Genomic DNA, 25,688 nt, shown 5'->3' on the forward strand with positions numbered 1-25,688 from the left:
ATTTACTTGGCTGGAGCTTTGGGAATTATTTATTTTAATGTATTTTGTGAACAGATTTCTTACCATTTTTTTCTTGTGTCCTTTGTTATTGAAGAAAGGATGGCTCAGTTTATGTCCCAATTGAAGTTGCCTGCTGCACTGCTTGCCTCCCAAGCTCATGGGAAACCAGGACCCCCGGGAAAAGATGGCTTACCAGGGCCCCCAGGAAAGGATGGTTTACCAGGACCACCTGGGGAACGTGGGATTCAAGGTAGGAATTCCGAATAATCACCTCACAAATTAAATCTTGAAATCTTTATACACTTGCTAATGATTATTAAATAAGCCAAGATTACCTACCTAGCTTTCTAATGATTAACTTTTAAAACGGTACTTATTTTTTTCCAGACTAGATCTAAGTATTAACCCATAGTAAATGTGTGGATTTTACTGATTTAAAACTCCTAATCAGTGCATTTTATTCTAATAAGTTTATAAAGTTAATCACTGACAGATGTCTAAAACTGGCAGATATCTGGAGTAGTGTAGAAGTTATTTTCTCTCCAAAATAATTGAACACATCAGAAACAATAAGCCAGCACTCTGTTGTAATCGTTTACATTGTGTCCCATACTGAGAGACCATTTAATTTAAGAAACAAAATTTGATTTCTGAGTGCTTTCAGCTCTGATCCTGAGACAGCACAAGGGAGGAAAAATTGAAGGCAATTACTGTTCTTTAACAAGCACTGAAAACTGAAATATTGCAACATACATCCTTCTTACTATGAAGTAATCTATTGTCACAAATCAATTTCAGACTGATCAGGTTTTCATTCTGCCCCAAATGGTAATTTGTAGAATGCAATGCAGTCAGACAAGACAGTATAGGACTCTCATTCCACTGAACTGTCCTTCACTGCAAACTTAGCATCAAGGAATCCAAGACCATCATAGCTGTGTTCTACTGTGGACTCAGCCTATCCGAGATTAAAAGAAAGAGAAAAAAAGAATGAAAGAAAAAAATAATTTACAGATTAATAATATTTTGTGGGCAATATGTAAATTGCAGTTTATCTGTAGGTAGTTCTTTATTATTATCTTTTGTTAGTTTGGTCTGCTCTGGAGTCAGAGCAAGTCAGACTGGAATGAAGAACATGAAAGCAAAACTGAAGATGTGTGGATCCTAAAGCTATCAGAAGAATAAGGACTTACTAACACTGATAAGAAACCCCTGACAGAAGCTCAGAATGAGAAGAACAAGAATAAAGGATCAAGGAAAACAGTAAAAGGGTTAGAATCTTACAACACTGACTTCATCATTAACTGAATATTCAGATCACTGCAAACAGTAGACTTCAATGACAGTGGCAGATTTATCAGTGATAATGTATGTGGTGAATAGTCTCAGATGCTTCTGGGAAGTAGAACATTGTAATAGGCTTCATTTCCAGCTAGTGAGCATCAAGAGTAAAGATGATAGCTATGCTTGAAAAAAAAAAAAAAGAAAAAAAAAGAAAATAAAGCTGCTTTTTTGTGCCTTGTGCTTAAGTAAAGGTAGTGCACAGAATTCCCATTTCTTTTATCAATATACTCAATAGTCTTTTTACGTTAGTAAGAGTTAAACTGAGAAGCATTTACCTCTCTTTTTCTATAATTATAAAAGAAAATCACTTTTTTCCACTTGATGTTTCAAAAGATATGAAACTGTACTGCAAAGAAGAAAACCAAAAATTTGTCTTGCCTCCTTATTACACTGAGAGAGCTTACCGTGAGAGAAGCACACTTACGAATACAGTTCATGCATCTCCCAGTAGTGCCTGTGCCTGTCATTGTTAGCACCAACAGCTAAAAGAATTTCACATCTCTGAGCAGACTGAAAAGCATCCTTGCATATTTCAGTTCATTTTCAGCCACAAAGGATGAAGCAGACAGGATTGTTTTACAGGAACTTGTTCAATTGACTGCAGTTATTTAACTGGATATTTAAACTCTAATTATATGTTAATTACAGTCCTTTAGAGAAAACTTCCTTGTGAGATTTTTGCAGCCCAGAGATACATGTTGTGTTTTATGTTAATATGGTGCTTTTTCTCAAACAAAAAGAAACGTTCAACCTCATTAAGCTTCACTATTTCTATCAAAATAGCTCCAAGGAATTGAACATCCCCGCTCAGGGAAGAAAAATACTGTCTGATAAATAGTGAAAATTCCTTGTCTTTATTGTTCACCCTTGTCATAAAATGTATGTATTTTAGTATAGTTATTAACTTATATGTTGGAAGCATCTAGAAACTGTGGTTGATGTCATGAACCCCTTGTAGTGGATGTTGTCCAGGCACTACCACTCTTCTGAAATAGCTGCACTGGCTTAACCTGTTACCTCCTGTAAACTGCTTTTTGTTTTGTAGGGTGAAGTTAACTTGGTTTACTTTGACTAGACGTTCAGTTGCTACCTCTCAGCTGCAAGGTTGCTTTGCAGTTTCTTGCTTTTAAGATTGCAGTGATACGCAGAGTATTTGTGCAGTGTAATACTGTGGACACTTCAGAATCATTGTTCTTTGTCACATTAGTGTGTTTGCTTATGATTGTATCAAAAAACCTCTGATTTCTCTAGATACTGGCATGCTGGTTTCAGCTATCTGTAGAACAAGATCTCAGTAATGTAGTTAGAACACTTTTGGAGCTGTTTAAATGTGATGGCTTTTTACTTCTATAATGCATAGACATAAGCTTGCATCATTTCCAAGTAAAGCTGAGGGTGTTACAACAGTGACGTTCTGACTGTCAAATCTGTAGTTCTGATATCACTGAACCAAAAGCTCTATTTTAGCTGTGGCCACTCAATCTATGAACAGCAGGAGAATGCTTCTGTCTTAAAATACATCCTTGCTACATACTACTACCAAGTGTTTACCATATTACCCATCCTGGGTACATGTTTACATGCAACTTTTGTGTTGCAGAAATTATAACAAAACTTCTAGAACCTACGTGAAAGGCTTTGCTAAGATCTTTTGAATTGAGCAGTTCCTCTTACTGGAATTGTAATTCTACCAGTAAAAATAGGCATGTGCCTTTATGTTAAAAACAATAAATCAAAATCTAATTTTAGTGTTTGGTAATATTTTTCTTTAACTATGTATGAGTTTGTCACTTTAAGCTCAGAGAGAAGGTGATATTACTTCCAGAAGAGTAATCATGGACCTCATTCTGAGCAAATATACCTCATTTAAAATCCAGTATTTTACTGCTAAGGTTACATATTGCATTGTTAGACTGTTTACGTACAGGCCTGTTTACTGATATGCTTATGTTTTGTTAAATAAAGCCTTATTTTTAGAAAACATACCTGGAAATTTTGTATTAACTCTCAGTGTCAACAGAACATCTGCCATTATGTACCACCTACAACTTTGCATATGTATTCAGATACAGCCAGTAATTGTTTACACTACCCTTGTTCATACATTTGCATAGTCAGGCTGCTGTTTGTGCTACTTTTTTTCTTCCTTATTGTCTTGAATTCCATTGGTGTTTGCAGAAACTTTTGGTCTATCTCAATCCCTTTTCAAGTGCATTGTGTCAGATATCTACAGTAATGGTTATCATGGACTTTGTAAATGTGATGCATCGTAAATGTGATTTCTCTCTTTTTCCCAAAACAATGATCAGTGACAGCACTACTTTGTAAAATTACAGTTAACTGGGTTTGTAGTGAGAAATGTACTTTAATTATCTATTGTAAACTAAGAAATACAGAGATCTATAATAAATAGGAAATGTAATAGATCCTGTGGTTGTGTGATTGAGCTTCTCAAGCAGTAGCCACTACTATGTGTTACACAAGATTTTCGGAACCAACCAACTTGCTATAGTTTTAAACACTCCTACAGTCGTTGAAAAGAAAATCAGTGGTCACAGCTGAGTACAAACACATTCATATTGGCTTTTCTGAGTTCTTGTAGCCTATGTGCCTATATGCTTTTGCACTTCTGTTTAACACAACTCAGTAACCAGAATGCACGATTTGTTTGTTTCTCTGTAAGTTTTTAAACACTTTATTTCCATTTGTTGTGTTGTGCATGTCACCCTGCATGCCTTTCATAACGTTTTTTGCCTCTGTGGAGTGCTGAGAGATAATTGATAAAGGACACTTGAAACACCGTCTTGAAATCCAGAATGCCACCTGCTACCAAAATCTGTAGTGAGCCTGCATTTAACAGAAGGTTTGAGTACTGTGTACCTTTCCTCTTGCATTGTGTCTGTTGTGACAAGCTTGAATTTGTACCCACAGCAATTGAAATAGTTTCCTTCTAGATTGCCTTGTAAAGTAGCACTGTTGCATTACTGCAGTACACTGACACACAACCTCTGCTTTCTATCTGCTGGTCATTCATGAGACACTAGGTGGACTGACTGCACTATGCTGACTGGTCAGCTGTGCCTCTTCTCTTTTAATTCAGAGTAAGCTACATCTCTTCACAAGAGGAGGTTTCTTGTGTGACATATGTGACACAGGAAATAGACTGGTCCTGGAACCAGAGCTAATTTAATTCCAAGTGTGATCAGAAGTTGGCAAAATCATCTTTAATATTTGTCACCTTACATGCCAAATTCTGGGGTGTTTGGGAGGGTGTTATCCTTGTTAACAATGTATAGGTACTTGGGTCAAAGAAGGCTTTCTGTACTAGAACCCATACTCTGCACAAGCTCCAAGAACAACTTCTAAGAGCAGGTGCATTACAATAGATATGGAGATCTTCTCACACATATAGAGGAATATCCAAGCACACAGCTTCCAGCTGGAACGCAGATGTCCTTCTGGTTGGTGCTTTGTATCACATCATCAAACAGATAACACTGGAGCAGTATATACGTTCTTATCTTTTTTTACAGGAACTTCAGGAAGGTAACTTAAAATCTTTGGGAAAGGTTAGTAGAAAGGGCTAATAAATACAGCAAGAGTCCTCTGGCAGAGGATGTAACAGTTACAGCTAGAAATTGGCATGTTTTCCAGAAAGAATATAGGAATGGAGTAAGTGTCTCAGAAAATATTGCTAGTGTCGGGAAAAAAGTGAAGTGAGTAGGTGTTGTCCTACACAAACACTAAACATAAACAATTATGTTTATCTTGATAATTTCTTGTCAACAAGGTCCTCAGAGAATTACTGTTTATAATAAGAGAACACTTTTATTTTTATATCTCTCTTCTGTGCAGGTTATAGAGGACAGAAAGGGGAAAGAGGTGAGCCTGGAATTGGACTGCCCGGTAATCCTGGACCTCCTGGCCATGCAGGTACAAGTCTGCAGATATATTTTATGCTATTGTTATTTATGAACTAACATGCCTTTCTCCGGGTTCTCACACCAGTTTTACATCAGGGAATTTCCTTCTGATTTTGCTATAGCATGGGGTTGGATACACCCGCTTTCTTGCACATGAGCTGGTATGAAGCTAACATTCAGGGATGTATTGCAGGAAGGCCACTGCACGTGCTCTGGAGGGGACTGTGCTAATTCTGACTTTATTTCACCAGCTGCTGGCCTGCCAGGCCCTCCAGGAACTCCAGGGTCACCCGGACCACAAGGGCCACCTGGACCCAATGGAAGATGCAATCCAGCAGATTGCTATTACCACGTGTCACAGACCCGGCCACGCACCAGTGGGAAATAAAACTCTCTTCCATAGACACTTGGGTTCACAATCACTTTTCACTCTTCTTGATAAGTTAATTTAATCTTTGAAATACTTGGTGCATTTTTTGTCCCCGTGACACTGCGTGATCTATAGATAATTTATAAGGCACGGAATTGAGCCTTTGTCTCTTCTATCTGCAGTGTCATAATTACGATAACATTTATTTTCCAGAGTGCATTCCATGTGTTATGTTTCTCATATTTATTTTGCTTAGAGGAGAAAATAGGCCCAAATAATTTTTATGAGCTTCTTTCTTCCATCAAAAACAAAATGTTTTATTGTAAGTTAGACAGAATGTGTACCTCACTGTATAGGCTGGTTTCATGTTCCTTACTGGTAGAGAAAATGCTGTTACAAAGTTTTAAGGAATACCCTTTGGTGGTGACTGTAGAATCTTAGCTGGAGTGCTGGGAACTCTATTTAACTCAATGTTACTGACCTGAGGAGGCTCCAGCACCCACTCTGAACCAGGTTTGGGTCATGAATGCCACCTTCTGTTTCTGTAGCTTTCTAGAGGTTACAGAAGGAAGCAAAGATATTTTTATGGTCTCTCCACTCCCATCCAATTCAGATTAATACTGACAGGGGGTACACAAGATGCGACCCCAAGAAAGCTGAATGCTATTCCATCTGAGAACCTGAGCTTTGGTTTAGTCAGGTTGCATAAGTCCAGGTGTAAAACTGCTAAGAACTCATGGTGTTGTCCTTAACTAACATCTGGCACATTTTCTGATGGTGATATGAACTTAGCAAGTATGTTGTCATTGCCTGCAATTAAGCTATTCTGCCATTATGTCTGCTTATAAAAAAAGATGTCTGGCTTTAGCAAGAGCACAGGTGTTAGCAGTGAGACAGTAAAAGGAGGAACCTTCAGAAGTCCCTGATCTTACCAATGGCAGAATTTTCCTTTTTCTCCTGCTGTAAGCGCATGCTGAAATAATCTTGAGAAGAACTTGAAAACAGTAGAATAGAAAATTTGCAGGTCCTGGTAATTAGCTGCAAAAGTAACATGAGTTCAGGAGAGATTCAGAAAAATTAGGAATCTGTCCTTGGAAAGGTGTCGTGCGTAGAGCTTGATTGCATTCAGCTTGCAAACATTGAAAGGATAAATCCTACAGGACCAGACACTGTTGAGAAGGAACACAAGAGAAGAAAATGTGAGTCCTACGGAGCTCAGGGTACTGAACAAAAGAAAAGATGTAGAAAACCAATTGTACAGAGGCAAATTCTGAAAAGGAGGGAGAAGAGTTGGATTAAGCTTTACTCTTGATGTCTGGGGTTGTCTGTTTCCTAATTTAGTCCTAAGGAACTGGTTACAGTGTAATAGAAATGGAAAGTGCTATTAAGAGACTCTGGGCAGCTATAGTCCAAACTCATGGCACATAAGCAGCACTGCAGCCTCTTGTGCTGTTGCTAGGGAGATGGCAGTGCTGTCCCACTGTAGGCCAGAGTGGTTCTGATAACCTCCATGCTGCAGAAGTGCTGAAGGAGCCAACTTCTGCCATCAGCCATTAGGGAGGCATTCCCAGACTGGAAGTGCTGGATTCTGGAGAAGCTCTTCTGAGAAATTAACATCTGGTTTCTTTTTGCTTAAAAAAGGGTAAGAAATTAATAGATACTTAAAAAAATTGTATTGGCATTTGTTGTGAATAGAGTTCCTAGCACTTGTATCTAGTCCAACAGGAGAAAGATGTGTTACATTAGCTAGCCAGAGAACATGGCAAGCCTTCAGGCACACTTTCTGAGGAGAACTAAGCCTAAGAGCAGCCTCTGGGTATTACTTAGTTTATTAATCAGTCAGATATTTTGAGGGAAGAAGATGCGTAACACAAGGGAGATGTTTAAATGAATGGGATTGGAACACTGGCACCTGATCACCTGGGACAGGAGAGGTTGGCTAGAAGGAGGGTGCCAGAAAACCTGTGGCATGTCATGAAACCATTCTCTGAAGAGAATCCGTGAACAACTGCAGCACGCCAGCAACTTGGGGCACGTCTGAGGGGCTCAACATGTCTGTTGGTGAGCATGGAGGCAGATGTCTCAAAGCCTTATGAACATCCTTCAGCTCTCAGCCTCCTCTTTTGCTTCTTCCTTGGTGGGGGCTGGCCCAGGCCTGCTCTGCAGTTGGTGGGTGCCCATCCCTTGTGGAACTTGTGGAAGCACACAAGAAACAGCTCATCCCTCCGCTGTGCAGCTCAGCATCCTCTGCTCCTCTTTCACACCTCCTGTGCCTGGAGAGCGTGATTTGGTTTCCCTTCAGTGTTACAGCTGCTCCAGGGCTGGTCTCCTGTTCTCAGGCCACTGCGGTCAAGCAGTTTGAGAGGCTTCTTGTGTGCACCAACAGCTTCTGGGTCCTGAAACGGGCCCTGCACACTGCTTTCTGTCCACTCAAAAGAACTGCTGGTCAGGTGTCCTGCATGAATGCTTCTTTTTCATTCTCTAGTAATTCCAATTTATGTCAAATCCAAATATTTTTTTACTTTATGCATTAATTATAACCTTCATTTTCTGTGACAATATCAAAAAGGGTGCTGTCTTTTAGGGAACATCACAGGACTGAAAGGTCTCTGCGCAGCCCTCTTCCTGGAATGCTGTACATAGGCTGCCACGTGCTGTTGGGTTATGTGTATATTTTGGGGCTTTTGGCTAGCTGAAACCGAGCACTTGTTACTTGTCTGATGCTACTTCTGTTTGTTAATTTACTTGAACTGATCAGAAAGTAGATCACTTTTTGTATTTGAAGAAGTTTATTTTTTCATCTTTGTTTCCTACAGATGCCTTGTTTTTTTCTTGGGGTTCAAAGCTACAGGTCTTTTAAAATGTATTTAAACTTTGAATTTGCTTAGATACTTATTCTTGATGTTTTTTTGTTTTTTTGTTTTTTTGTTTTTTTATTTTTCTAAAAGCCTAAATCAATTTTCTCATGTGAGAAAACGGGTATTTTGTGATATGAGCTATCTCAGTACCTTTTTTTTAAGATACCATGTTCCTCACCTGGAGTGAATAGAGTTCTTCCTGGCATGACTTCCCATCACACTGTGTGCTCCAACACGGCATGTTTAGAATTGAAAGCAGGCTGTATCTGGAAACATGTGTCTGGGTGGTTTGTGGGTTTGGTCCCTGAAATTTGTTTGCAGTTTCAGACTGATGCTGTCTTAGGTTTTGAGCCAAGGAGCCAGGGAGGGCAACTAGGTGTCCATCTGTTTTGTGATTCGCTTTTTTATGGCTTGAAGGGATCTTAAAGACAGTCCAGTTTCAACTCTCCTTCTATGGGCACCTCCCTCTATACCTCCCAGGTTGGCCTTGAATGCCCCTTGGGGTGTGGCACCCATGGCATCAATGTTGTATCTGTTCTGAGCAGTCTGTGCTGCAGTAAACTTTTCAAGAGACTAAACAAGGATGATTACTTTTTCAGTAGCACAAGGTATTTAAATAGTTCAAATCTTTCTTAAAAATGAAGCCACGGACAAAACTGCCCAGATTGCCTGAAAAAAGCAATAACAAATGTAGGCAGGGTGAAACGTTCTGAGGCTGCAGCTCAGTGCTGTTGTCCACCAGGGGGGTTTAGGACACCATCCCAGCACAGATGAGGAGGCAAAGGCTGAGTCCAGCAGCACAAGAAATGACGCGGTGCTGGGTAGGTGCACAGCACAAGAGTTTGCGTTCCTGGTTTTCTTCTTGAGCCTGGTATTTTTTCCTAAAATCCATTTATTTTTACATGGTGATTTAGGCAGAAGTACTGCCTTTCTTGAGTAATTATTTTCAGATAGTGTTGCTTAGGTTATATATGTTTTGTTTATGTAAATGTAACAGAAGAACAAGCAGTAGCAGAACCTGCTGCCCCCAGGCCTCCTTTCTGCCAGTATCTGTAGGGGAGCAGCAAGTCTGCAAGGTTAATAAAAATCAAAGCAGTGCAGTCACACAGTTGTACAATCACACGGTTGTGCAGCGGGGTAGCAGTGCAGCCTGCTTTTAAGAACCAATACTTTTGTCTTAAACTGGATTTGGTTTCAATGCTAAAAGAGCACTGTGATAAGGAAACAGGATTGAGCACATTGTCAGTCCTCCCTTTGTTCTATGATTGTGTATTATGACAGATGTTAGATATGCACAGCTTTGTTAAATATGCATATTTTTAAAATTAATGGATAATCACACGAAATATTTTGGCACTTATTTTTCACAATGGTGAAATGCTATGTTTTATTGTTGGCCTAAGGTTTTTTTTTTCTTGTTCTGTAATGTTTACATAGGAGTCTTGTGAAAACCCCAGGGGCTATGTTGGCATTTTATACACTTGTTTCTCCAAAAACACTGGCATAAAGCCAGCCACTGACCTTCTGTTTTACCAGGTTGGTAGAAGTGCTGCTCCAGCTTAGCATGTGAAAACCTAACAAGTATCTCAGGAAACAAAGCAATCCTAGCTTTTCTTGATGTTTTTGTTGTTTGTTTTTTGTTTTTTTTTTAATTATTGTTTTAGATATTCAAAATATATGGAGTCATGCAGAGTTTCCTTGAAGTCTGTCGTGATCACTACAACCAGATTGTGCTGAGTGGTTTATAAATCCATCTCCATACACAGAGGTTGGTGTAGACCATGGAAAACAAGTTTAATTATGACCTTGCCTTGGTTGTTGCTGAAGTTGACAAAGCCCAACTCAAGCTTCACCATACTTTAAGAAAATGTGGTTTTCAAATAATAATTGCTAACAAACATTACAGATTCTAGACCAAAATGAGTTGTAGTTAAAAAGAATGTAGTCTACATGTGGGGTTTTTTTAGCAGTTTATCTCTAATTCTGCTGGTTTAAAATACATTTAATTATTTACTGAAATGTCAATGTGTATATATTCTGTCTTCAGTTGATATGTTTGAAGATTTTTGATGGCATACCTTAGTTTTCTTTCATTTCTGAATGATATGCATCTGTCACTGAGTTAATCACAGTACATGCACACTGTTGCTTCTTCATTGTACTTTTTGGTTTGCAACATTTAAGGTTCAATTCAATGAGTATGTATTAAGTGGATAGAAAGTACGCTTTTTACATTAGCTGTGTGGCCACTGATATCTGCAAAATAGGACTCCAGGTGGAAATGGGAATGCTGACTGTACTTCCTGTACACCCAAATGAATTGGGGCTCTACATGTATGTTGGCCTTTCCTTTCTTATCACAAGAGGGCCCACGCAACCGCAAGAGAAAACAAGGGCAGGAAGTCATGGCAGTGAGCCCAATGGGCATTCGGCACATGGGCAGCAAGCCCAGGACTGCTGAACCCAGCAGCAGTTGCTTTTGGCTATACTGAGCTCCAGTATAAGAGTTCATTTTGGTCCTTTGTAGACTCGGATTGCTATTGGTGTACTCGTGAAAGCCAGATCTGGGGTAACCTCCACAGCCTTGCTGTCTTCCCTCTGTTGCTCCGAACTGTGCTCTGCAGACAGACTTCAGCCTTCATAAGGCATTCAGAAAAAGGTTTTGGTACCAGTTCATTCCAGGCTGCCCAAGCGCAGTCATGGCTGGGACAGAAAACTTAAAATGCATACACACATATAAACTATAAATACGTATATATATGTGTGTGTGTGAAATATATATATGTAATTTTTATATATGTGATATATAAAAATATATGTGTATATATATATGTATGTTTTTGGGGTTTTTATATATGCAATACATAAGAACATAGCGTAGCATGCAGCAGCAGTGTCCCTAATAGTTATCGGTAGCCTTGTAGGGAAAACACTGCAATCAACATTTCAGGTGTTGGATTGGATTGTGAGGAATTGGTGATGGTTTTGCAGACAGTTGCTAAACATTTTCCCCTTGTTTCCTGCCCACATTTGGGTCAAATAACTGGGGAGCTAAGACATGCATTTGTCACAGTGCAATGACACTTTGAGAAGTACAAGTGGCAGCAGAGATCCTGAGGGGTGAAAGGGGCTTTCAGAGTCTTCCCTTCTAAAACAGCATTGTGTCTTCAGATGTTGAACCAGGAAGACAGGAGAACAGTATTTCCATGGAAGCTCAGCAAGACAGAATCCAGGAGCATCTGCTCAGAACTGCCAGCACTGCCATTGGCTTGGGGTACTTCTCAATCTCTTTGCTTTGTGCCATTAAAGTATTTATATTTAAATTAGCACTATTTTTTTTTCTGTATCACCATCATTGATGTGCCTTCAACTTCATGATTCTACAATTAAATCTTCAATTGAACATCCTGGTACTAAAATCCACTCTCTGATATTTTTTGGTAGGCAATCTGTAATTTTTTGAATGAAACCTGACACAATCCCTAGCTATCCACTTACGTAACATCTGCATTGAATTGACCCTCAGTGTTAAATCTCTTTGATTGTAATAGTTCTGATTTGTTGGGGTTTTTTTACATATGAATGTTTTCTCTCCATTGTGGAGTTCCATGCATTTTCAGGCTGTTTTTTAAAGCACTTCACATTTCTATTTAAATGTTGGAGGGTTTGCTTCTTTTGATTCATTATGTTTATGCATTACATATGGAAAATAATATTTTCATTCTTTCTGTTATCAGTTGTTTTTTTTTTGTTGTTGTTGTTGTTTTCTTTTTAACAGTTTTACACACTTTATAATCAAAATAAAAGTTTGCTGGTGAAACTACAATTTGTCGGTAACAGTGGTGTTTTATTTGTCATGTTACCTGCTCTTGGAGACCGTGACCTAAATTAGTAATAACCAACCTCATTCTTTATGGTAAGGATGACAGAGCCCTGGAACAGGTTGCCCAGAGAGGTTGTGGAATCTCCTTCAATGGAGATGTTTAAGACCTGTCAAGGCACCTACCTCTGTGACCCCCTGTAGGGTACCAGCACAGTGGGGGCTGGACTCAGTGGTCTCTTGAGGTCTTTTTTTATTCTGTGATTTGGAAACCTCATGGAACATTGTTCTTTATGAACAAGTTACTCAGTGGGTGTGCAATTGAGCGGATTTGTTTCTTAAGACTGAAATTCTTTGCAATCATCTGTTCTGATGAATCCTGTAGCATTGAAGTAGAAGATGTTGGTTATGTGAAAGTTTGGCCAATAAGTCTCTGATAGATGTGCAAATGTACTTTCTTTTAGTTAGTAATGCAATCAGACACCTTTTTTCCCTCATGATCCTATTTAGGCACTTTCTGTCAACAGGTGAGTTGCAGGGAACCAATTCAAAGCAGCAAGAGCATCAGGTTTCTTTGGGGGAAGGTTTATGCATTCCTTTTTCAATAATTCCTTTAGCATACATCATATTTTTTCTACCTGAATGTTCTACTGTGTGGTACAGGCAGAGCCCAGCTGCTTGTGTTACTTCTTATTTTCACATGGCCTACAAGTCAACAATTTTGAATAGAAGTAGACAACGAAGGGCTAGGAAAAAAAAACGCCCAAAGTAAGAGTGCTAAAATTTGTATTTTAAAATTTGGGTGACTAATAGCAAAATGAAAGAAAATGCCACAGGATCGTTTCACTGTCATCTTTAAGAAAGAACAGGCTTCAGAGAAGGTAAGTCAAAAACACACTTTAATTTATACAGAGAGAAACAAAATATCCACATTGCATACTTTCCTCTAAAATTCAGTTTCTCTAAAAAAGGCAACTCAGGTGGTCTTCTAGCTGTTGTGTTTATTGGTATTGAAGTAAACATACATACAAAAGCATACAGGGAATTAAGACATTATTTAATTGGGTTTTTGTACAACCACAGAAGTGACTTCAAAACATGTAACCTTGGCTACCAAACTAGTACGTTTCTGGGACTTAACATTTCCCTGACAGGGGCTTCCTGCCTTTTTTCTTTTTAATTTCACATAGAAGGAGTCAAGCTGGAATAGACTTCATCTGAAATTCAGAATGCAACACAAACTGAACTGGAAAATGAGGAGGTTATTTCATCTGGCTTATTCACAAGAACCCAGTGATCGTACATTTACAGATTTACAGCATAAAAGCTGGCAGCAGCAGCTTTCTGTGAGAACAGTCTCCCATTGCATTTCTACAATGGTACCAAAGAGCTGAGGGAGGCTTATAGCATATCCTGTACAGCACATACATGCAACGAAGTGATGTAATCTGCTCAAGGGAGCTCTAGATTTTATTTTACAAGCACACAAAAAAGTTACAACTAAAGTAAATAAACTATTCCTTTTTATTTATTTATGTATTTTATGGCTGAAGACTTGTTCTTTCACTTTATATCACACAAAGAAATTAAGTATGGGTAAAGAAGTGTTCAGGGCAACTCTTTGTTTAAAAACAATATTAAATTAACAAATGCCTTTATAAAGAGCCAAAAGCCCTGTGTGTTTTTGTAAGCACCGTTGTTCCAACTTGTGTTGCTATGAACGCCTTTACAAACAATGTACAACCACTGTGTTCAAAATGCCTTACTGAAATCGTGGGTGCAAGCCTGTGTTTCTCCTCCATTCCTTTTTTTTTATTATTATTTTCAGCTGTCTGTGCAGGATGTAAATTGATGCTAATGCTCTGTGGCTTTCACGTTGCCCATTCATGGCCCTTTCATGTTCTTACCAGCAGCTCTCTGTCCAGCCTGCATTCGGCAAGACGACGGCTCGCAGTACCCAGGAGGGCCAGGAGGGCCAGGAGGGCCGGGAATCCCAGGCTGACCGGCCACCCCAGGGGGACCTCGTACACCATCACGGCCTTCCCTGCCATAGCTGGCTTTGCCTGGTTCACCTGGAAAAGCGGATGCGGGTCTAAATTTGGGAGCATGTGATGTGGTCGGTATAGACCTGGCTTTACCACTTTTTTAGCTTTACTAAGAACTAAAAAGCTGTGTGAAGATGGGGTTCCCTTTTTAATGCTCTCAGCATCTTCCCAGCAGAGCTGACCACTCAGAGGGACAGTTATTCTCTAACAGAGAACCAGACTGTGTTTACACATCTATAGTAATGAAACGGTCCTCTCCAGTTGCACTGGTACAGATCTGCCACTGTAAGAATCAAGACCAGATAGCTGACTGGAGGACTGCACACAGCACTGTTGGTGATGTTCATGGATGCTACTCACTATTTCAGAGTAGTATTACCACTCCAGAAAGATACATATCAAAAACTTATTTTTATTCTCCATTCAGATACGTTGAAGAATAGATGTGTAGAGTGGAATGGCTGAGCACTAACGTATGCTGTTTTCTTTCTAGAACTTCAATGAAGGGATTAAATAACGCAGTGATTTTAGTAAGCCCCTTCCAATCATAAATTTCCAGAGGGAGAACACTGAGTGTCATAGACATTCTGAGTATCAGTATATACTCAAGTGAAATTATTTTCCTTTTTTACAAAGAGAACAAATTTTGATAGCTTCTGTCTATGTATACACAGAAACATGCCATACGAAGACGTTTATGGAAACGCTTATTTTCACTGTTGGCCACTAGAGGGCAGTAGGTATCCATCCTGGACCTCTTACTGCTTATCGCTGCAATTAATTACAACAGAAATAAATAAATGTGTTTTGAATGTCTTAAGTTACGAATGGAGATTTTGAAGAATGCTGCACCTGCTAGTAAGACTGTCTGATGTTTGAATCTTGTCATTCCATTGCTCTTTTTTTCCTCTTTTTTTAATCATTTCCTCTATTTTAACGCTCTCTATGTATATTTTTTTTTTCCTAATCCTTCTATGCTGCCATAAATGGAGTGGAGCAGTAGCACTTTAGGAAAGAGCTGATTTTATCATTACCTACACAGTAAAAATAGTGAAGTACTGTTATTTGGAAGCTTATTGCTTAATGGACACCTTTTAGATTTTCAAGGCAGCTTGAGGTACCAGTTCTGAATAAATTTTTACTACAAATATCTTTGTTTTCTTCTTTATCCCCACCCTTTTATACTTACCTGGAAGACCTCTCGGTCCTGGGAGACCTTTCACTCCTCTGCCTGGAAAACCTCTTTCTCCCCTTTCTCCTGCTTCACCTAAAGTAAATTTATGAAACGTTAATTAGAGCCTGCCTAGAGTATTATCTTTAGTAAGCTCTTCCTCCAAAGCAAACAGCTAATAAGCAGAGAATTCAGCTGGCTGTATATGTTCTTACTACCTTTGAACAATGTCCTGACACCTATAAAAGATTTGGGATTTGAGTTGCCTTCTTTCCCTCTTTCTGTCTGAGTTATACTCAGACACTGGAGGGGGGAAAAAACTGGGGACAGGACAGTAAGCACTGCATGAAATGTTCCATAACCTATATAGCAGAAATAAACCAAGCCCACAGAACAACAAGGGCTATTTTGGATTATGGCCTGAGGTTACTGTCAGAGGGCTTTTGAAAGACCAAGTGAACTCAGCTAACAGCTAAAAATTCTCCAATGCTGCTCCTTGAGACAGCTGCTGCAGAGAAGTTGATTTGCTCAGAATACAGTATTCTACTGACACCCACATAAGATATTGGGTACAGTAAAAATAAATTACTTTGTTCTCACACACTGCTATCAGAGACTTTTCTTCAGTGGATGCCCATTTTTTCTTCAAACTAATATATAGCTCCAAACAGAAAGCATCTTAGTAAGAGGAAGCTTTGATTTTTGTTATTGTTTTAGTTGTAAAGTCTAATTCTGATCGTTGTTTCACTCCTCAACCGTCCACGTGTTTACAGTTGTGCACACCCTACTTAAACTCTTCATCTGATTCTTATTCTTTGATCCAAGACTTTGTTGTTGTTGACATTACTGAAGTCACTGTGTTTTTGTATCTTCTGCTGCTCTATCATCTCATGGCCACACATTCTTGTGTTTCTATTTCCTCTATCATGACCTAAACCATTCTCAACTTCCTCCTCCTTCTTCCATTTTTAACTCGTCCTATGTACCCGCTCTTTAACTCCCATCTCAGGCAGCTCCCCAAATGGATGAGGAATGTCAGTTCATCTCTAAGAGATCTGTGGAACTGTACTGACTACAAGGAATCCAAGGAGAGGTAATAAAGATCTTTCTCAGGGTTCCTGCCACATGCCATGAAACACACAGCTATCAAGATCATAAATAATATAATCCCAGACTTTCTGCAGTATCTTTCACAAGGTATCAAACTGGATTCTGTGTAAAACAAGTAACTTAATTCTCCTAGTCCAATCATTTGGCTGCAGCAGAGCCCCTGATGACAACTTACTCCACCATTGTCTCTCATCTTATCTCGGCCTCGCACTCTGGCAGTGCCATGGAATGGCCTGACTGTGGGAGGAACTAAATAACCCACACTGTCTGTTCACCAGGTAACCACGAAAGTGGATAATGATTGGTGTCGACAAGGCTGGAAAAAGCACCCAATACTTCTTTCAGGTGCTAGTCCTACACTGCTTTGAAGTGAGCATGCCAACAGCCTCAAATACCCAAAGAGGACTGTCAAATTACCCAACTAGCCTAGCAGTGCAATGTAAAGAATCTAACTATGGCAGTTGGCAAGTGTTTGAAGTGCTAGACAGCTTCTGTTCTGCATCTTAAAGTACTGTCGTGCTTGAGAGCACACACCTCTTTGGTGTCTGCAATCTTGTTTCAAGGTTTACTATAAGGTAACTTGGAGTTTGATGGCAATTATGATAGGAAACAAAGCCTTATGCTTGTTTTTAGGTAGTTTTTTCTTAATGTGCTCTGTAAATATTTTTTAAAATATCACTGTAGTACAGCCTGCTGTCTGCTGAATCAGTTTCAGCATATCAGACCACCTTTGTATTTTCCATATTTTTGTTGCTTTTATGAATATAGATGACACTACATTAAATAAAACAGTAACAGAGCTATGGCAACAATGCAGTTAAGGTTTGCTTTCTTTGTATTCTACTCCCTCTCTCAAAGACTTTTCCAATTTTTCTTTCAAACAAAAGTTGAGACAAAAGTAAGTGCTCTAATCCAACAACAGACTGGCTTTGTGCTGAAATACAATTTTTTAACTAAAACCTTCCTTCAGGAAAACAAATTGAAACCACTGCTGAATAGAAAGAATAATACATGCAGAGTGCACAGAAGGCTTTGCAGAAAATTGTACTGTATAACCCTTTGGATGCATATAAACCCTCTAAGACAGGAACAAAAGAGATTAACTTAAATTGATGTTTTTTGTGAAGCACAAAGGTAAGTCAAGTCAATTTTCTTACAGAGTTGTCTTTTACAAAGGACCAATGAATTACATGCTGTGAGGCTGTTAAATGTAAGAATGGCTCAAGTATTATGGCCAAATATGAGGCACATTGTTATCAGCCATTTGTAATATAAAAACTGGATAGACTCAGAAAAGTAGGCTAGCAGCAGTGAATGGATTTGACCATTTCTGTCAGCTTTTGGGACTGAATTCTTGCTAAAGTAAAGTTCACAACTGGACTGAGGGAGGGTGGGGGAGAAGAGAATTACTGCTGAAACTTTTCAGCACATGAAAAACTTCAGAATTCTGTGAGAAGGGCAGTTAATATTAGGAAATTGATTCAGCTGTTTATTTCTAGATCAAGGCAGGCAGGTGCTCTTCCTTTCCCCATATTGTGTAAGTGATTTGATAACAAAATACAGATCTATAAACAAATTCTACTGAGGCCAGGCAAATGTGTCCTTAAGTTACTGGGGCAACTGAGGAGATGGGTACAGAAAAACAAGTTAGGTTCCTAATGCAGTCTTTTGTGCATGTACTTGTACAGTGTTCATCTATAACCTGTAATCAAAAAAGGAAAAACAAACAGAAACAACTGAATCATTCCCAAGGTTCAACTTTTTTTTTTTTTTTTTTTTTTTTTTTCAAATTAGATGTTGAAATCTCTAGCTCAAAGGATTTACACTCTGTCTCAGACAATCTAATAACATAAACAAGAACTGTTGATTCTATAACTTGGTCAGAAAAACTTCATTTCCACCGTTGTTCAGCTGTCAGTAGTAAATAAGGGGTGGTTTACCCATAGACATCCTCTGGCATTGAGAACCTTTGGTTATACATCATGGAAAACTCTGAAGGCCAAGTCTGATGTTAATTCAGGTAGCGTGTGAGAATGTTGAACTTCATTTATATATAACTATCCTCAGATACAAGGAAAGCATTTCTCAATATCCAATAACCAAAAGCCAGTTACAGAGTTTCTTACCTTTAGGACCTTTACGACCAATCTCACCAGGAGGACCCTTAAGGCCAGGCAAGCCACGGGGTCCAAGCTGTCCTGGGAAACCATTTTCCCCAGGAGGCCCTGGAGCACCTGGAGGTCCAGGTCGGCCAGGAAGACCTGGAGCACCAAATTCTGGCCGCCTAAGACTGGCTGCCAGCTGAGAGAGTTGTTCTGCAATGAACAGAAGGACAAAATTAAGCTGCAAGTGGGACCTGAATGAGAAGATAAACAAATATTAGTTTGCTAAAGAAGAATGTATGTTCTTTGCTATGGAAATTGACAGATTATAATACAGAACTTTCCTTATATGAAATGGTATTTATAAAGTATGCTACGTATAAGTTACTATCTCAGACCTACCAGTGGTGAACTGCAGAGGCACTGTGAAACTGGTCAGTCTGAAGCTACATCTTTTAATGTTTGCAGTCTGAAATAATTTATATGTAAGCAGTTTATTTAGAAATGTCCTTATATTTTTGTAATTTAATTTTCAACCATCTGTAAGAAAACTTAATTGCTCTCCCTAAGAAGAGCAAATCTCTCTCTTCATTATTACTTATTAATAGTTGTTAAGATCCATCTTTGAAAGAAAGAACAGCTAAAAAGCACATGAACAGTCATTTGACATTGCAATGAGCCTGTAAAGTAAGTTCAGGCATTATTTTTCAAAAGAAAGACACGCCTCAAATCTGTGCTCACGAACTCAGATCTGGTAAATAATTGATCATCTTATGATGTTGATTTTAAGGCAGATCAGCAGGAGCCTTCTGTTGTGGGGTTGATAAGAGTAGAAGAACAGCAAGCGCCAGTTGCTTCTACTGTGGTGCACTGGCAGCAACATCGCACAAACCAGAACTCCCGAATTCCTCCTCATCAGCTGATTCACCAGCTGGAGAACCGAGGAGCAATCAGCAAGGCTCACCCTTCAATAGTCCCCATATGGCCAGTGTGAAAGTTCATTGGAGAGTGGAGGCTAACAGTGGACTACCATGGCTTGAATCAAGTCACATCATTAAGTGCTACTGTAGCAGACATGCTAGAACTTCAATATCGACTGAAGTCAAAGAGCCAACTGGTATGCCATAATTGACATCAACAGTGAGCTTTGTTCAGTCTGGTGGCAGAGTGCAGACCACAGTTTGCTTTTACTTGGAGAGGCATACAGTATAACTGGAATCAACTACCCCAGGGGTGGAAACACAGCCCTACCATTTGTTATGGGCTGATTCAGTCCGCACTGAAACATGGAGAAGCTCCTGAACACCAGCAGTACATTGATGACATTATCATGTGAATCAACACAGCAGAAGTTTTTGACAAAGAGAATTCAAACCATTCATTAGGCATAAAATCAGCTTGCTATTCCTTGGGATGACCTACTCTAGCTATTTCCTTTTCCTCCTCCCCCTTTCACTCTACTTCTACAACAGTACGGAGCTGTCATCTCTTTCCTTGAAGATCTTCTTCCAGACTCCAAATCCATCTTTCCAGTATGCATTAGAAAAAACTTTCTGTGATACAGTCACACACAGTTCCATATGACATTTGCTATAAATTCTGCATGACTTGACGAGAAAAGCTATTTTGCATCCACAATCCAGAAATACTAAGATAATAGGGGATAACAGAATCTGAAACAGAAGTATGGCCAGCAGAAAAATGAGGAAGGCTAGGTATAGCAATCTGTGGATAAGGCTTACTGAGGAGCTGAGTTTCATTTATGGTTGTCTTTAAAGTGACAAGTTTCCTAACGTCCAACCCAAACCTCCCCTGGCACATTTTGAGGCTCTTGTCCTATCAGCAGTTAGCTGGGACAAGAGGCCAACTCCCACCTCACCACAACTTCTCTTCAGATAGCTGTAGAGAGCTAATACAGTCTCCCTTGAGCATTCTCTTCTCCAGACTAAATAATCCCAGCTCCCGCAACTGCTCCTCATAAAGCTTGCGTTCCAGATCCTTCACTAGTTTCTCAGATGGAGTCTACAATCACAGAATCATAGAACAGCTTGGGTTGGAAGGCACCTCAAGGATCATCAAGTTGCAACGTTCCTGCTACAGTCAGAGCCAACAGCCTCCAGATCTGGCACTAGACCAGGTTGCCCAGAGCCCCATCCAACCTCCTCTTGAACACCTCCAGGAACTGAACATCCATAGCTTCTCTGAGCAGCCTGTTCCAGCACTTCACCACTCTCTCTGTAAAGAGCTTCCCATGACATCCAACCTAAACCTTCACTCTTCGAGCTTAAAACCATTCTCCCTTGTCCTATCACTATCTACCCTTGTAAAAAGTTGATTCCCCTCCTTTTCATAATCCCCTTTCAAATGCTGGAAGGCTGCAATCAGATCTGCTCACAGCCTTCTCTTCCTGAACAAGCCCATTCACGTGTACGAACTTTCTACAGCATGCCCTTCTGAGGACAGGCTATTTATTCCAGGTGAAATTGGCAAAATCTTGTTTGCTGCCACAGCAATTGAGTTTCGTAACATAAATGCTGAAGAAACATCAAATACATTTTAGCATATTTACCTTGCATAACTCTCATGCAGACCTGCTTAATGTGTTGATCAGTTGGTTCTTTTCCCTAGGATTAAAATATAATAATTTAAAAACAGTTGACATTACAGTATATTTTGAAAGTATGACTTATGCTAAAGACAGTGGCTGTTCAATAAAAGGTGTTCCAGTCCCTGCACTACTCCTGCTGAAGTCAATTCAACGAGGCAGGTGGGTATGTACTGTGTGTGTGTAATTTGCCCTTGTCTAAGATATGGTACATGCACACCACAGGAGTGTGGTGAGCACAAGAAAAGACAAGTAAACTGAACACTGAGGTCCAAAGGACTAATTATATACAAACCTAATATTTCTCCTTTGTTTAAACATGTCTGTTGCAAGTTACAGTGTATTTTGAACCCTACTGTAGTATTTCAGCTTCTCATGCATATGCATCTCCTGATGTGAGAAACGGAGTGGTGCAAGTGACAGCTAAGAGTTCAAAAAGATATCAATTACATGAAGGCAGTACTTACAGCTGGACCTTGGCTACCAGGCAGACCTGGAGCACCCCGTTCACCCTGCAAGCCTCGTGGTCCAGGTGCACCTCGTGGCCCTTCCATGCCAGGCAGTCCCCGACTTCCCTCTGGCCCACGGGAACCAGGGTCTCCAGGATTACCAACCTGGCAATGAAAGAATTTTAAATGACTGCTATGCTAGTGGTAGACTTATTCCAACACATCCAAATAGTGACCAGGGCTATTCATGAATGCAAAGTAACAGCCACTGGCATGCGAAATTGCATAGATTCTTTTTATATAAGCATCTAGAGTCAGTGATTGTGCAATTTATAAAATTAAAAAGAGTTCCTTTCATTTCAAGAAAAGATGTGGGAAAATAAGATATTCTGTCAAAAAAAGACTGAACCTTCATTGTAGTAACACGTGCAAGACAATGTTTTTACCACAGAACAGTCTCTTGGTTTGTACTTCTGCCCTTATTCATGTCATATATGACTTCTCTGGACATTACATGTTCTATAGAATAGAAACTTTTAATCTCCCTTCTTGCTCCAAATGCCATTCCTCAAAGAGTACCACAGTATGATCTTGCATCATCTAGCCCCAGGCTGTTTTGGAATACAAACTTTCGCTTCATTCATGTGTCAGAGTTCAAAGCACACAGGTTGGAGGGCCTAGGCTTCATTGTGCTGTCATAGGGAAAGGAGCACCCTCACTCCAAGTGCTGTTGGCACAGTGCTACAACAGATGCACTTCCAGCTTACTGTACTGAGGGAATGCATATAAAGAGCTGTTTTACTGGTACAAGCATCCTGTTCCCAGGGAAATGGAGGGCTTGTGATGGCTACATTAATATCACCACACAAGTACAGTATAGTAAATAAGCTATAGAATGTTTCCTGGAGCAAATGCTAAGTGATTAAATAGAATACAGAGTGAGACCTAGGCCAATTCTGTTACTTTCTGTATAAGTTATTGTACTACTTTTAATCAAAAGTAGTGAAAGCAAAAACAATCACAAAAAAAGTTGTTTGTTTCTTTGTTTTAACAAAACCTGTATGTATTTACAGCTCCCCAAGTCTCCCAGTCAAAAAGGAAAAAAAAGGGAAAAAAGAAAAAAAAAAAAAAAAGAAGAAAATAAAAGAAAGGAAAATTTAAAAAACAAAACAAACCAACAAACCACAAAGCAACCACCCACTGAAAGTGATCCTCAAAACCATAGCTTAAATCCACAAGATGGAGCCATTTCCTTTCCATCTATGCTACACTTCAGTCCCTGACACCAGAGGGCCATGAAAATATACTTCTACTGCTGTAATAATGTGAACAAAATTCTTTTTTGAGAGCTACACAACCAGGAAGCCATCACTTCTTTCTTGCCCAGTCTGGCAAGCTGTTGGGTTTACTCATCCCTATCCTCACCAGGATGATGAGCACTCTAGGGTTTCATGCAGTGAAGAGAGAAAACTAGATTTCTCCCCTACTCCATCTCTTCCTTGAGTCCTTCCCATAAGATGTTAGCTAGCAGCAAATGCTATCTAGCATGCATTTTCTTAACCCTTAAGGCACACTGGGCACCAAGAACACAAGCACAGCTCATTTTGTAGCATTCAGACTGAATTCCCCATAGGCAGAATTGCTGATTCACTGATATTGTAGCCCAAACTGTCAGCTGCTGCAATAATCCCGCTCTTCAATGACTCCGAAATAAAAGAACCCATTCAGCTCTCAAATTCTGTTTCTTATGTGGCATACAAGCTTCTGCTCACCTTCCACATGAAAGCAGTTAAGGAATCAGGGCCAGAAGTACTTTCACATAGACAACATAGTCCTACTGCCACTCTTTTACAGTGTAAAGGCCATTACACTGGGCACCCTGCTGCACCACTCCTCTACTGCACAGAGAACATGTTTATACATGTTTATAATTGTACTCAAAATTCAGAAAGAAGAAATGCTGTGGGAGTGCATTTCATTTAATTGTGAGAGCTCATCAGAACACTGTCCATTTTAGAATCATAGAATCATAGAATCACTAAGGTTGGAAAAGACCTAAAAGATCACCCAGTCCAACCGTTCACCTATTCCCAATAGCTCCTACTAAACCATGTCCCTCAGCACAATCTACCAGATCTGTATTTCTGTAACAGTGAGCTCTTTATACTTACAGATCCCTTTGCACCTGGTAATCCCATATCACCCTAAACAAAAATAACACACACTTTATTAGAAGAGAGTACCCACTGTAACACTCATCACAAATGCAGTAAACTTCACATTATTTTCCCACATAAGTAAAAAAGCTCACATATTTAACATCCAAGGCAATTGTTGATTATGTAAAATTGCACTTCAAAATAATTCAAATTAATTACAATTTATTTGGAAATAAAACTTAAATCTTAGATTATAATATGTAAGATTCCTTTCTTATAAGAACATCTGTATGGCACAAAAAGAAAGTATTTTTCTTACAACTGGCTTTGTACTGCTTATTTGTCAGAATTACAGATGTTTTACTATGTTGTGTTTGTTAGCCACGAAAAGATATTAACAGAAACCAGGCAGTTGTCTACTCAGTGTGCTACAGGGAAATCAAACCCCTAGAAGTTTCCATTCCCAGCAACATAGCTCCTGGCTTCCAGCAACCCCTGTACATTTGGTCTGAGAATAACAGTCTCACTATAGAAAGTTTACATCTTTCATTCTGAATTAGAAAAATAAAAATTAAAAAGCGTTTTGGTTCAAAGTCTTTATTCATCAATGAAACATTAATTCCTCCACTTTGATGTTATTGGATCACCCTTGGAGATATTTCAGAAAAATTATATTCCACCAGCTCCTAAATGGCATTGGTGAAATAAGTAGTTTTAGAAAGGCCAGAAAGGTCACCTTGTCTATTAATATGTCTTAAGTCAAATAGAAATGACAGTTATCAGTTTAGAATCACTGACTGACTTGGATTGGAAGGAGCCTTAAAGCTCATCTAGTTCCAACCCCGTGCCATGGGCAGGATTGCCAACCACCAGATCAGGCTGCCCAGAGCCCCATTCAACCTGGCCTCGAATGCCTTCAGGGATGGGGCACCCACAGCTCTCTGGGCAACAAGTTCCAGTGCTTCTCCACTCACTGACTAAAGAATTTAAGAATTTAAGAATTTAAGAATAATATCTAATCTAAATCTCCCCTCTTTTAGTTTAAAGCCATTCTCCTTAGTCCTATCACTATCAAACCACGCAAAAAATTAGTCTCCCTTTTGCTTGTAAGCTCTGTTTAAATACTTAGAGGTTGCAATAAGGTCTTCCAAGATCCTTTTCTTCTTTAGGATGAGCGAGCCCAGCTCCCTCAGCCTTTCTTCGTAGGGGAGGTGCTCCAACCTACTGATTATGTTCTTGGCCCTACTCTGGACCAGCTCCAACAGCTCCATGGGGTCCCTGGACCTGGACACATTACTTCAGGTAGAGGCTCACAAGGGGACAATACACTCTGTATTAGTGCATTTCTCTTTCTCCAGGAAAACAAATACCCAAGGGCACATGCCACAGATACTACCCATGTGAATTCACAACATGCCTCACTTCTTCAGTACTATTACAGTGCCACTGCCTCTTCTCAGACCAATCTTCCTCTAATAGCCAGTTGCTTCAGCTTGTTACCAAAGATGAAGGGAATTACAGTGCATTTCAGTCAAATCTGTGTTATTAAGGTTAATTATTACCTGTGCTCCTGCTTCACCTGAATTAAACTACCTCTTCATCCTCACTGCTTCAAAAACCAAGAATTTATATATATTTATATATGAACATACGCACAAACATTTGTATGAATATGCATATATATATTTTTATATATAAGTATTTTGAGTATGCACATAAAGAGATCCCAAGA

The 25,688-nt window shown here is 39.4% G+C and overlaps 2 protein-coding genes across 9 annotated transcripts in view; one reads left to right on the forward strand and one right to left on the reverse strand.

The window, feature by feature from the left end:
• Positions 1 to 14,299, forward strand: part of COL19A1 (collagen type XIX alpha 1 chain) — a 188,813-nt gene extending 174,514 nt beyond the window's left edge. For 4 of the 8 annotated variants that reach the window (XM_048936534.1, XM_048936538.1, XM_048936535.1 and 1 more), the window contains 3 exons: positions 95 to 250; positions 5,200 to 5,277; positions 5,519 to 12,105. In XM_048936534.1, the coding sequence (XP_048792491.1) occupies positions 95 to 250; positions 5,200 to 5,277; positions 5,519 to 5,655 (371 nt within the window). In that variant the 3' untranslated portion in view covers positions 5,656 to 12,105. Of the gene's footprint in view, positions 1 to 94; positions 251 to 1,089; positions 3,771 to 5,199; positions 5,278 to 5,518; positions 12,106 to 14,228 lie in introns of those variants that run through there. The other 4 variants (XR_007375265.1, XR_007375264.1, XM_048936539.1 and 1 more) reach the window with 4 other exon arrangements.
• The window catches only part of COL9A1 (collagen type IX alpha 1 chain), a 67,111-nt gene continuing 53,655 nt past the window's right edge, over positions 12,233 to 25,688 (reverse strand). Inside the window, exons 33-38 of the mRNA XM_048936545.1 lie at positions 23,969 to 24,001; positions 21,816 to 21,962; positions 21,313 to 21,367; positions 18,768 to 18,956; positions 15,550 to 15,627; positions 12,233 to 14,387 (exon numbers count right to left, since the gene is read on the reverse strand). Of these exons, the coding sequence (XP_048792502.1) occupies positions 14,200 to 14,387; positions 15,550 to 15,627; positions 18,768 to 18,956; positions 21,313 to 21,367; positions 21,816 to 21,962; positions 23,969 to 24,001 (690 nt within the window). The 3' untranslated portion in view covers positions 12,233 to 14,199. The remainder of the gene's footprint in view (positions 14,388 to 15,549; positions 15,628 to 18,767; positions 18,957 to 21,312; positions 21,368 to 21,815; positions 21,963 to 23,968; positions 24,002 to 25,688) is intronic.

Source organism: Lagopus muta, chromosome 2, assembly GCF_023343835.1.
Source record: "Lagopus muta isolate bLagMut1 chromosome 2, bLagMut1 primary, whole genome shotgun sequence".
Lineage (NCBI taxonomy): Eukaryota > Metazoa > Chordata > Aves > Galliformes > Phasianidae > Lagopus > Lagopus muta.